This window comes from Natrix helvetica (genome assembly GCF_964273705.1).
Source record: "Natrix helvetica genome assembly, chromosome: 1".
Taxonomy (NCBI): domain Eukaryota; kingdom Metazoa; phylum Chordata; class Lepidosauria; order Squamata; family Natricidae; genus Natrix; species Natrix helvetica.
In genome coordinates, this window is record NC_138548.1 from 258,854,875 (window position 1) to 258,867,063 (window position 12,189).

Genomic DNA, 12,189 nt, shown 5'->3' on the forward strand with positions numbered 1-12,189 from the left:
AATGGGGATTTTGTAGTAACCTTCCCCTGGAGTGGGGAGGGAATGGAGATTTTGCATTATCCTTCCCATGGAGTGGGGAGGGAATGGAGATTTTGCAGTATCCTTTCCATGGAGTGGGGAGGGAATGGAGATTTTGCATTATCCTTCCCATGGAGTGGGGAGGGAATGGAGATTTTGCAGTATCCTTCCCATGGAGTGGGGAGGGAATGGAGATTTTGCAGTATCCTTCCCATGGAGTGGGGAGGGAATGGAGATTTTGCAGTATCCTTCCCATGGAGTGGGGAGGGAATGGAGATTTTGCAGTATCCTTCCCCTGCCACACCCACCAAGCCATGACCACAGAACCAGTAGTAACGATTTTTTAATCCCACCACTGATCCAATCCCTTGGGCTGAGCTGTAATGCAGGCTATAGTTGACAGCAGAACCGAAACAAGGGGTATTACTAATGGTGATGGCAAAGTTGTTACTGTAAGTCAACAGTCATATAGCTACTGTGGCTATAAGTAGGTTGTATGTGGCCTTGAAAGTTTCTTGTGTAATATGTCCAAGCTGCATTTCTCATCTTTTGTAAACATTCACAATCATGCTTCTGCCAATTTGCTGTTCGATGAACTGTGTGTGATTTTTCAAAGGGAGAAGTCATGTGGGATGACTTTTCTTTCAAGTGAGTCTTTCTCATGTACAGTATATTTGAAGAATTTTTTCTATCCTGTCCTTCAGCTGGATAGGCTTCTGGGAATGTGGAATACCGTTCTATCCAATTTTACTTGTGTTTAATTCTGAATGTAAAAGCTCATCTATAGCTGAGTAAAACACGAGGTGCAATCATCCATAATACTTGAGCACCCAAAGGTATTTTGCTGGGCACTTGTTGGCAGTTGATCACAAGATAATACCAAGTATAGGTGTTCAAAATATTTCTTTGGAAATTTTTCACATGAAAGAATAATATTTTGTGGCCTATGAGTCCTCTGTTCATCCTACTACCTGTACATATACAACAAAGTGAGCGAATCTGAACTGGGGAGCCCAATTCAGTGGTCAACCTACAGGTGCAATTTGTAAGGTAAGTCACACAGGACTCTCAAATCCTAACTTTAAATTTTCCTAGCCAGTAAGCAGTCCCATTCTCCTTATGCAACTATAATCTGTTAGGAATCCAATGTTCGTATAAGACTATATAGCAGCGATGGCGAACCTTTTTTGGCTCACGTGCCATAAGTGGGGGGAGCACAGGGGGGTCGTGTGCAGGCGTGCCACACCCATAATGCAATGCGCTCCCCCCCAGTGCGCATGCACATACTACAGGCGCCCCCCCCCATTTTTACATGCTTTTTTCACCCTCCCCAGGCTCCAGAGGCTTTATAGAAGACTGGGGAGGGTGAAAACAGCCCCCCCCGCCCCCCAAACGCCCTCCGGAGGCTTCAGGGACCTTCAGGAGGCTTCCCTGATGCCTTCGGAGCCTCAAAACGACCCTCCGAGCAAACCGGAAGTCACTTCCGGTTTGCTCGGAGGTTCATTTTGAACGCTCCGAAGGCTTCAGGGACCTTCAGGAGGCTTCCCTGACGCCTTCAGAGCGCTCAAAACGACCCTCTGAGCAAACCGGAAGTCATTTCCGGTTTGCTCGGAGGTTCGTTTTGAGTGCTCCGAAGGCTTCAGGGACCTTCAGGAGGCTTCCCTGACGCCTCCAGAGCAGTCAAAACGACCCTCCGAGCAAACCAGGAAACCCGTTCCTGAAGTTCCTGTTTGCCCGTAGGGCCGGTTTTTTGCGCTCCGGAGGCTTCACAGAAGCTCATGAAGCCTCCGGAGGGCCGGGGAGGGGGGGGGGATAAAGCCTCTGGAGCCTGGGGAGGGCAAAAATGGCTTTTAAAAAGGGTGAACTCAGCTGACAGGGCAGCGCCTTGCGTGCCCTGACAAATGGCTCTGTGTGCGACCTGCCGCCATAGGTTCGCTATCACTGCTATATAGTTTCTGTTCTAATTAATTTAAAATGAAATGATATATCAAATATAACAGAGGTGTCCATTCTTACCTGTAGTCTTCCCCAATGTGTGAAAAAAGTCCTTCAATGTATAATTTCATGCTTTAAAAAAACAATCTGAGACTGCCCAGTGGCTGGATTATTTTTTATTGGTTAGTTTAAATAAAGTTCCACATGAAATGGATTATAGCAAAAAGTCAGTGGTTCATTTAACAGCAGCCTTGGAGCCTAGGTTTCAGATATCACTGCTCACATGCAGCATAACCTAAGACTATGACAAACTTCATCTTGATTGTGAACATATTTGTTTAGAATCAAGTTCCACTCTACTTCAAACGGGGCTTCCTCCAAATTAAGTAGTCCCCATTTACTAGCCACTCATTCAGCAACCATTTGAAGTTGGTGCTGAACAAGTGGAACTTATGACCAATCCTTGAAGTTCTGGCCTTTGCAGTGCTCCACAGTCATGCGATCATGATTCAGAGACTTATCAACTGCTTGTATTACTGCAATTGCAGCATCCTGTCATCAGATTATTGCCAATTACAACTTTCCCTGCTGTCTTCCCAAGATCAAAATCAATGGGGAAGCCAGAAAGGAAGGTTGCATGTTACTCCAGTAAGTCCCCCAGGCTTCTTGCCATGCTGTGTATCCCACAACCTGCTTATGCTCAAGTTTGTTGTCCCAGCCACTCCTCCTCACGAGCCCCCTTCCAAATCACAGCCTGCACCAACCCTTCCAGCTTCCCATCCTGGTCCTTACTTAAAATTCCTACCACTTTCCACTTAATAATCTGCATATATTGAGGTAATGACAGTAAATGGGATTGCCAGGATTGCTGTTGTTAAGCGGTGTGGCCACCTGATGTTCCACTTTGCAACCACATTGCTTAGCAATGGCAGTCCCACTCTCAGTTGCCGTCATAATCCAAAAACTAACTCTTAAGCAGTATCCCAACCTTGGTAACAATGACAAATAGAAAAATAAACAACCTCCTCTCAAGAAGACAGTCCAAACCTTAGAGGCTTCAGTTCTGTAACACAGTATTTTTATAGAAGGAATAATAGGCATTTCCTTATCTCTTAAGTGCTAGAAATAGTTACAAATTTCAAAGCAGAATCCCCCCCCCATTTCTCAATGCACTTGTAAACATATACAAATTGAGTAAGTCACACAAATGATGCAATTTGTAGCATTTACCTACATTGGTATTGATCACTCTTCTATTTAATGGACAACTGGAGGAAACACCTTTTATCATCTGACCCATTAAATAGAAGTTTCACTTGTATATCTCCATAATTGCCCTGTCCACTCATCTTTCAGTAGGCCTGTGTTACAGAAAGTTACACAATTCATGCTAGTTAAACACAAGACTGTATTTGCTAGACCTGCATTTCAAGAACTTAACTACAGAAGGCATACTCTACTATCCCACAAAATTGAGTCAGGTCAGGGATACACTTCTACTTGGAAGATGATGTTCACCACTGATAAGATTCTACTAGGTAGGAAAAGGAAAATCATTTATGTGGATGACAAGTGGCCAATTTGTATAGTAGACAGGACTGAAACAACCTATTTAACACCAAAGCTACTACTGGATCATAACTAATTTGTTTCCTTTGCTTCACAGCAGGGAATTTGCCATGTCATAATTTAGCTTATAATTGGGATGATTAAATAATGTGTTCTGCCCTTATGAAATTACTTGTAATGTCATTCAATTCAGCCATTTTCAATTTTGGTTTCAAGCACAAATGCCTACTAGTTGAACGAGGGTTAAAAAGGGACACAAGATCCTCCTATAAAAGAGATGAAGTTAGTATTGTCACTGATCTTAGTCAGTTTATTTCCTTCCAGAAAAAAACATTACATTTTTTTAGTACCAAGCATCACTCCAGAATAAAAAAAAATAATAGCAATAATATTTACTACTAGGAGAATGTCCACAACTGAATTAATAGGCTGTGCTGTGCTTTGAATACAAATGCAAATGAAAAACAGTATATTGTACCACACAGGGCCATGATGACTGCATCAGTCTGCAACTCCTTAAAGCAGCCGTGCCTTTTCCTGGGTCTTTCCATCCCAGGAAAGACCCAATTGGTTTAGGAATGGCACCATGCATTGCAAGGCACTTTTATGCTTTCATATCCAAAGTGATGCACAAACGCAGTAGACAACCTTCCTAAAATTATTAATAAGAACTAGAGTTAAGATTGCTATTCTATGACCTCACTTTTGGCCAAAGTTCAGCTGCCTAGGTTCCATTTATGGTATCTGCTCTTACAAATATAATGCGTAGCAGCTGTTTAACTCCCCCATCCCCTGTAAAATTGGATTGTTCCCTCTGTTCTTGTTGCAGTGTTTGGCTTCATGGTAACTGTAGCAAAGTGTTATTCCAAGTCAAATGTGGTTTTGGATTAAGGGCAAAGGACAAAGATGACTGAGGAAAGGGCAATTAACTTTAAAAGGAAGGAATTCCAACAACCCCCTTCCCTCAGAACACATTATGGACAGTGAAAAAACCCTGTTTTAGACTCCAATAACAGCTGCTCAAGAAGATAAAAAATGAAGCTACCAGCCCAGTTTGATATCTTAGTGCAGGAGGAGGCTTAGAGCAGAAAAGGAACGATAGGCGAACGTAGGGGTGGGTAATCTCGGAACTCCTTCAGGTAACTTCGGTGTTTTCCCTTTGCCCAAATGGTCATTTGAATAAATCCAACCAAGGAAAACAGAGCCACTGTTGACAAACAAAAAAGTGTGTAATGTTATTAGGTATTCAGAAAAGCATCCTCCCTGAGCAGAAAGGCAGAAAAAAAATTAAAACATTTAACATTGACTCCTTTTCCAAATGTATTACAGGTAGTCCTTCAATTACAACAGTTCCTTTAGTGACCGTTCAAAAGTTGCAATGACACTGAAAAAAGGGATTTATGACCGTTTTTCACACTTATAACCATTACAGTATACTCATGGTCACATGATCAAAATTCAGACATTTGGCAACTAGCTCAGATTTATGACGGTTGCAGTGTGCTGGGGGGGGTCTTGTGATCAATTTCTGCAACTTTCTGACAAGGAAAGTCAATGGAAAAGCCAGATTCACTTAACTATGGTGGTACTAACTTAACACCTGCAGTGATCCACTTAAAAAACACAGCAATAAAGGTCGTAAATTAGGACAACATTCACTTAACTGTCTTTGGGCTCAGTTGTAGTCATAAGTCAAGGACTACCTGTACATCTTTGAAGGAAGAGACTACAGAAATAGAAAATACTACCAAGAATCTTATATTACATTGGATGCTTGTCTTGGGGAATACTATCTAATTTTGTCCATTGTTTAATATAGATACTCCAGAGCTAAAGCATCCCTAACAAATGGAAAATAGATTTTGTAAAATAGGAGGTAGCCCTCAGGATTACTACTATCCCAGCAAGAGGCAGCATCTTTTATTATTTCCTACACTACATAATGAATGAGAACATCTTCAACTTCTATGTGCCTTGGTAAAACAAGTAAAGGCAATGAAGAGACCAAGTGGAAGAGTGCATAGCTGCCGGCATCCCTCTTAGTAAAGAGATGAAGCTTACTGTGAGACAGAAGCTGTAATTTACTGAGCTCTTGTAATCATATGCTGATACTTTCTTTGCAGAAAGGGGAAAGATATTTCTCCTGTTTTAAATTCATAGACTCTAATCTACTTGGCAATAAAGAACAGTTCTAGTAGAAAGATTGGGAAGGGCCAGAAAGAATAAAAATACATAACTGTGTTTCATAAACATTGCTTAACAAAATTCTTATTAAAAGTGACTCCAGCAAAGCTCTAACCTAGTATCAGGACTTACCTGGAAGGCACTGAGTCATTATGGCAAAACCAATCCAAGACCCTACCTGGAAAAGAAAGCATCAAGACTACGTCAAGGAAAATATTAAGACTTTCTAGGCTTGAGCAGTGCATTGTTCAGCTACAGTAAACATATAGCACAGTCCCACTTTGAAGGACGAAGACCCAACTCATACACAAATCCCAAATGTGTTTCTGTACTTAGGGACGGAGCTTAAAGACATTACATCCTCAATATAATTGGATGAAGGTTAACCCGATCTGGATGCTGCCTCCACCACTAGGGAGAACTTTCCCATAAACTTTCTATCCCATCTACAGGGCCTGTTTCGACACTTCATTGTCATACTCATGTGAACATAGCTAATTGCCTTTCGAATTAAGAGTAGGATAGGTACTTCCTTCTACTTACACACTAATCTAGATGGGCTAGAAAGTTTATGGGAAAGTTTTCAGTGCAAGTACAGAAACACATTCGGGATTTGTGCATGAGTCTTAGCTCAAGCATAGGTACTATTCTTAGCACCCATGAAACCAAAGTGTTTCCCTCTGCAAAACCAGAGAAAATGTAGAAGAAATGGGAGTTTGCCAGGGAAGTTTAACCAGAAGTTCCATGGTCATTTTTAATATTTGAACTTAATTTTTAATATTATTTTATAGTTATTTGTTTTGAGATTATTGTAAGGCACCTCGGTGAAAATGGCAAAAAGCCAACAATTACTCAGCTTCTATTTTGTCTCTATTTTTCCAAGAAAAAAAAAGGTTATGTGTATTCCACTGGTAAATGTAAAGACAAATGAACAAAAAGGACTGAAGCTTGAGGCTGACAAATATACAGTCAGCCAGTATCGATTCATTTCAAATGAGTACACCTTTCATATTTCCTAAAATGCAACACAAATGGGTGTGAAAAATGTTGCTGATGGACAGGCTGAACTTTGAGAAATTCTAGAGAACAGATGGCATATGACTCAGATGTGTTCCTATTTCAGGAATGGGGAAAGGATCCAGGGGATTACACACTAGTCTAATAGGTGGGAAGATCTGAGAGCTGATCTTAAAGAGATTAATCCAAAAATATATGGCAAACAAGGTAATAATTAAAATAATTAAAAGACACCAGCATAAATTTGGCAAGAACAAGTTTCATCACACTAACATTATTTCATTCTTTTATTGAGTAATTTTCTTAGCCAATCTGGGAATGCTATAGATTTAATGTATCCTGACTTCAGCAAAGTCGTTCACATAATATCCCATGACATTCTGATTAACAAGATAGTTAAGTGTGAATGGGATGACATGACAAGTGGATACACAGCTTCTGAAAAAAACAACTTCAAAGAACCATCTACTTTGAACCAGAATGATACACTTAATGGGGTCCAAAATGGACTCTCTTTACTTTTCTATTTTTTAAAATTACTTGGGTAACTTATAAATTTCAAACAATATTGATAGGTTGCAGAAATGAATAATTTCTGCTCATAAATGAGTATGAAGTGAGTGCAGAATGGACAAAATCATTTTTATGGCCCATCAAAGAAATATAGTTTGAGATTGTGAGAGATAATTGTTCTACTTTACTTAGTTAGACCCCACTATATCCAATTTATAAAATACAGAATCATAAGGAAGGGAGGGGATCCTTGGGGGCCTTCTAGCCCAAACCCCTTCCCAAGGACAAATGGTTGTCCAATCTTTTCTTGAATACCTCCAGTATTCAACTCTGGGAGGCAAACTGTTCCATTGATTCTCACTGTCAGGAAATTCCTCCTTATCAACAGGTTGGATTTCCCTTTGATAAACTTTCATCCTTTGCTTCTTGTCCTGCCCTCAGGTACTATGGAGAATAAATTAATGCCCTCTTTCCACTGACAGCCCTTCAAATATTGGAAGACTGTTATCATGTCACACCTAAGCCTCCTCTTTGTTAGTCTAAACATACCAAGCTCCCTTAGCTGTTCTTTATACGGTTTAGCCTCCCCCTTATCATCTCTGTTGCTCTTCTCTGTACTCTTTCTAGGGCCTCAGTATTTTTTGTGTGTGCTGGTGATCAGAATTGGACATAGTATTCCAAATGTGGCCTCACTAGTGCAGTAGGCAGTTCCCACGATCTTGATGCAATCCCCGTTGATGCATCCTAGGACAATGTTGATTTTTTTTTGGCAACTGCAGCACGCTGATTCATACTTAAATAGTGATCCATCAGGACACCTAGATCCCTCTCATAGTTAATACTGTTGATCCTGTTACTGTCTATCCTGTATCCGTGCACTTGGTTCTTCTTGTGCAAGACCTTGCTATTCTCATCACTGAGCTGCATCTTGTTGGATGGAGCCCAGTGTTCAAGTCTGTCAAGATCTTGAATCTTGAACATATCTTCCAAAGTGTTAACAATTCCCCCACAACATGGTATCATCTGCAAATTTCATGAGTCCCTTATTAATTAATTAAATTTATTTGCTGCCCATATTGTATCCAACAACTCTGGGCAGCTGAAGATGATTATGAAGGTGTGAAGGGCACTGGGCAAAGATAGAACTTTGCATGCTTCCCTTCACATAGATGTATTTCCATTGAGGACCACATGCTGAGGGTGATTGGTCAGCCAACTGCAACTGCATCTGGTAGTGCTGCTGTCTATACTACATAGTTCTATCTTACCAAGAAGTAGACTGTGTCTACTGTTATCAAATTTCTTACTTAAGTTGATTCTGGGTGCTATGCCTTACAAAGCATTCAACAGGTTCAAAGAAAGGTAAGAAGCACGATCAAGGGACTAAAGCAAAGTTATATAATAAGGATTTGAAATAATTGAGAATTTTTAACTTTCAAATATCTGAAGGATTATCACATACAAGATCACAACCTACTCTCTATCATTCTAGGATGCAAAATAATAATGTTAAATTAGGAGAATAAATGGATATTCTCATTGTTTTTTTAAAGGGCTATTCTGAAAGAGTAAGTCAGCAGTGGAACCAATTGCTCAGACAAGAAATAAGGTCCACTTTACTGGATGATTCAAGATGAAACTAGATTTCCATCTGTCGTGAATTTTTAATTCAAATCAAGGGTGGAGGAAGCTTCTGAGCAACAAGAATTAAACGTTCAAAGACAGATAAAAGTAATGATTTTCAGACTATTTCCCTAGATACTGTCACTATACCTATATGTTTCCTGTGAAGCATAATTCATTAATAAAATACATATTTAAACATCCAGAATTTGTTCCAAAACTAAAACACAGCCATACCTCATAAGTATAATTGGGACAAGAGACCAGCAAGAAAAGCCATGTAAATGGGTTCCTCGTAGGGAATGGGATCTTCCTGGCCTTTGAACCTAGAAGAAATCCTAAGAATGTTTATTGAGACAAAGAACCAATTTGCATGCAATAATTATCACCCAACAACACACCCAAGAGTTACAGTAAAGCATTAGACTTGTAAAAATCTCCCTTCTCTTTATCAAAAGTGACAAACAAAAAAGACCTTTATACTTCATAGATAAAAAAAGAGAGACGTACTGAAAATTCTAACATGGTTTTAGCCCATAACAAAATAATTTCCCATTCTGCCTGATGTAGCTTCAGCCCACCTCCAAAAAACTGCAAAACTCTTCCTTTCTTCATACCAAACCTGACAGAGCACTCTCTTCCTTTCCTTGTTTGGCTTTCAGAGGTCAGGTGATCACCTCTGGGCACCTAAGGCTGGCTTGTTATTTAAAGGGTCAGCTGTTCCCATTACAGAGCAGAGGGTGTTTTTAATACAGACACCTGCATTTCCATTTGGCCTTTCTCTGTACTCACCAGCTGGGCGAAGATTTCGCAGAGCAATATGAATAGAAAAGTTTCCCAGCTGACAGAACTGCAAGAGGAAACAAAACCAGTATTAGCAGGGAAGGGGCAAGAATGGATTTTTTTTTAATGCTTACTATCACCACTAGAAGCCAGATAGTGGCACAGAAACCTCCCAGAGTTCACCCCATCTGTGATTCAAATAAGTTTGTAGAAATGTTAGGAATTTGCTTAGGGGAAAAGACAAAACGTTTAATGTGCCAATACAACAAGGAATTTTTTATCACTCATGTCTTCTGGTCCCATGTTCTCATCAGTCCAAACCAATTTCAAAGCTGTGGCACTAATAAGATGTTCTACAATTGTGCAAAAGTACCGTAAGTTCTGGCTCTAAGACAAGAAACTCAGGATCCAGTATTTTCCAGTACCATAACTAAATAAACTTTTAAAAAACATTGTTGTCTTTTTTCTTTCCCCTGCCTTATTTTCCCCTTTTGTAGTTTCACTTGATTTTCTTTGGTGCAGGTGTCTTCTCATTCTTTATAATGCATCATATACATACAGTCAACAAATAAGATTGCACAGCATGAATACAGCATTTTTCTGCAGTTCCTGAAAGCAGCCAATTTTTTTCTGAGATCACAGAACTGCCTAGTGCAGGAATCAGATCAGTCCAAGAAAAAAAAGACTGCCTTCAAAACTTGCAGTAAAGTGCTATATTCACATTTCTGCATGTTAAAACACCTTGAAAAGAATTTGAACCACTGTAGAGTCTTACTAACATAATGGTCTTAAGACATGAGCACATGTGTAAGGGGAAAAAAAGTTTAATAGTACCAGATGCATGATCCATTCCCAAACAAAACCACTTCATGGTCTTTCCATGCACCAAGAAAGAGAGGTATATTTCTGCATTTTTACTCTGCATAATTCTAGTTCCGATCTCCCAGATTTCTTCCCATTGCTACAAAAGGCCACTGATCTTTCTCTTATTTGAGGGAACTATTATGGTTTGTAAAAAAAAATCCAATATTATCTTATCAATCTGCATAAGACTTGTTTGTCTGCCACAAACAGATAGTCATAACTTTTATTTCTAGATAAAAAAATTCTTGATTTTTAACACGTGATTTTGCATGGGGAAACTTCCCACCTTAGGTTGGCCTAGCCTCTGTCTAAAACATCTGCCTATTTTCTATTACATAGCCCCCTTTTTTCTGGTATAGGGCTATTCTTCAAAAATCTACAAATTATTACCAGAAATATGATAAGCGCCAATTTCACTTGTTCATGTCCATATGCTGAAAAAGAACACAGAAAAAGAAACAAAAACACTATTAGAATAACTACAACAATTGGAGTACCTAGATCATTCCTAAAAGAAAAATGATTCCCCAATGACAGATCTCAAGATTTTCCAACTGAATGAAAGAGAATCTCATGACAGCTACTATACAGTTGCTGTATATGCTGTATATGTGTGATAGCATATTAATACTCACAAGGAAAGGAAAAAAACAAGGATAAACTAGAGGCCTTCAGTTAATTCCTTCAGAGTTTTCTTTCTCCTTTCACCATTCACTAAGTAATTCTAATAAATCAAACTAGCAAATGAAACAAAGTTGATTCACGTAGACATTTTTGAAGATGTCAAAAAGCATGTTGCCAGGTTAATGCAAGAAATGTTGTATACATGGATTTTCATAAAGCCTTTGACAAAGGTTCCTCACCAAAAGATCATAATAAGATGTACAAATGTATGTTTTTTCTTCCTTTCTCATTACATTGCAACTCTTTAATGTAAGGAGATTTAGGAGCAGAAGAAATTTTTTCATGCACAATTGTGTTAAAAAGAATGCTTACTACTTATTACTTTATTTAAATATAAAAATAGCACATTTAAAAGTATAGGAGCTACAATATGAATTATACAAATGAAACAAGAATACGTATAAAAATAACTTCAAACATGAAATAACTTTTGATATGAAATATTTTGATTTCAAATGAGGTGCCATATATGGTACCATAAGGATACCATATATGTTTTAATTAAGACTTGAAATAATTTGCACCAAACTATATCCTGTTTTCTCTGCAGAGTTCTATATGGCGCGTACAGTATGCTGCCTTTTTCCCCATGCTTTTCATCTTCATAACTTGTGAGATTTGTATAGCTGACTTATAACAAACAGACCCAAAATAATGACTTTAATGTCCAAGAGAATATATGAATGAGATCTCCCTAGATCTAGACTGAAACCTGAACTGTTTAAAAAGTAATCAAGTCCAGAACAGTAATTCATAAAGAAAGCATCTCTAAGGGAAAGTATGTCAACTGCAATTCTAAAACGGAGGAGAATGAGTGAGGCTACCCTTGTGACAGATGTCAATTTAAACAAAATAAAGTTAGAGAAATTAGATTAGATGAAATTACTTGATCTGAGGAATTCTCAGGTGAAAGATAGGGAAAAATTATAGACCTGTCCCTCAACTAAAGAATACACTTACATATTTTTCCATTCAAGAAATTATTTGAGGCACTAGGAA

General features: G+C 38.9%; 1 protein-coding gene across 2 annotated transcripts in view; it reads right to left on the reverse strand.

The window, feature by feature from the left end:
* Nucleotides 1–2,113: 2,113 nt before the first annotated feature.
* Nucleotides 2,114–12,189, reverse strand: part of TECR (trans-2,3-enoyl-CoA reductase) — a 46,032-nt gene continuing 35,956 nt past the window's right edge. For both annotated transcript variants that reach the window (XM_081965532.1, XM_081965531.1), the window contains 5 exons: nucleotides 10,897–10,940; nucleotides 9,652–9,709; nucleotides 9,097–9,185; nucleotides 5,839–5,884; nucleotides 2,114–4,729 (listed from right to left, as the gene is read on the reverse strand). In XM_081965532.1, the coding sequence (XP_081821658.1) occupies nucleotides 4,602–4,729; nucleotides 5,839–5,884; nucleotides 9,097–9,185; nucleotides 9,652–9,709; nucleotides 10,897–10,940 (365 nt within the window). In that variant the 3' untranslated portion in view covers nucleotides 2,114–4,601. The remainder of the gene's footprint in view (nucleotides 4,730–5,838; nucleotides 5,885–9,096; nucleotides 9,186–9,651; nucleotides 9,710–10,896; nucleotides 10,941–12,189) is intronic.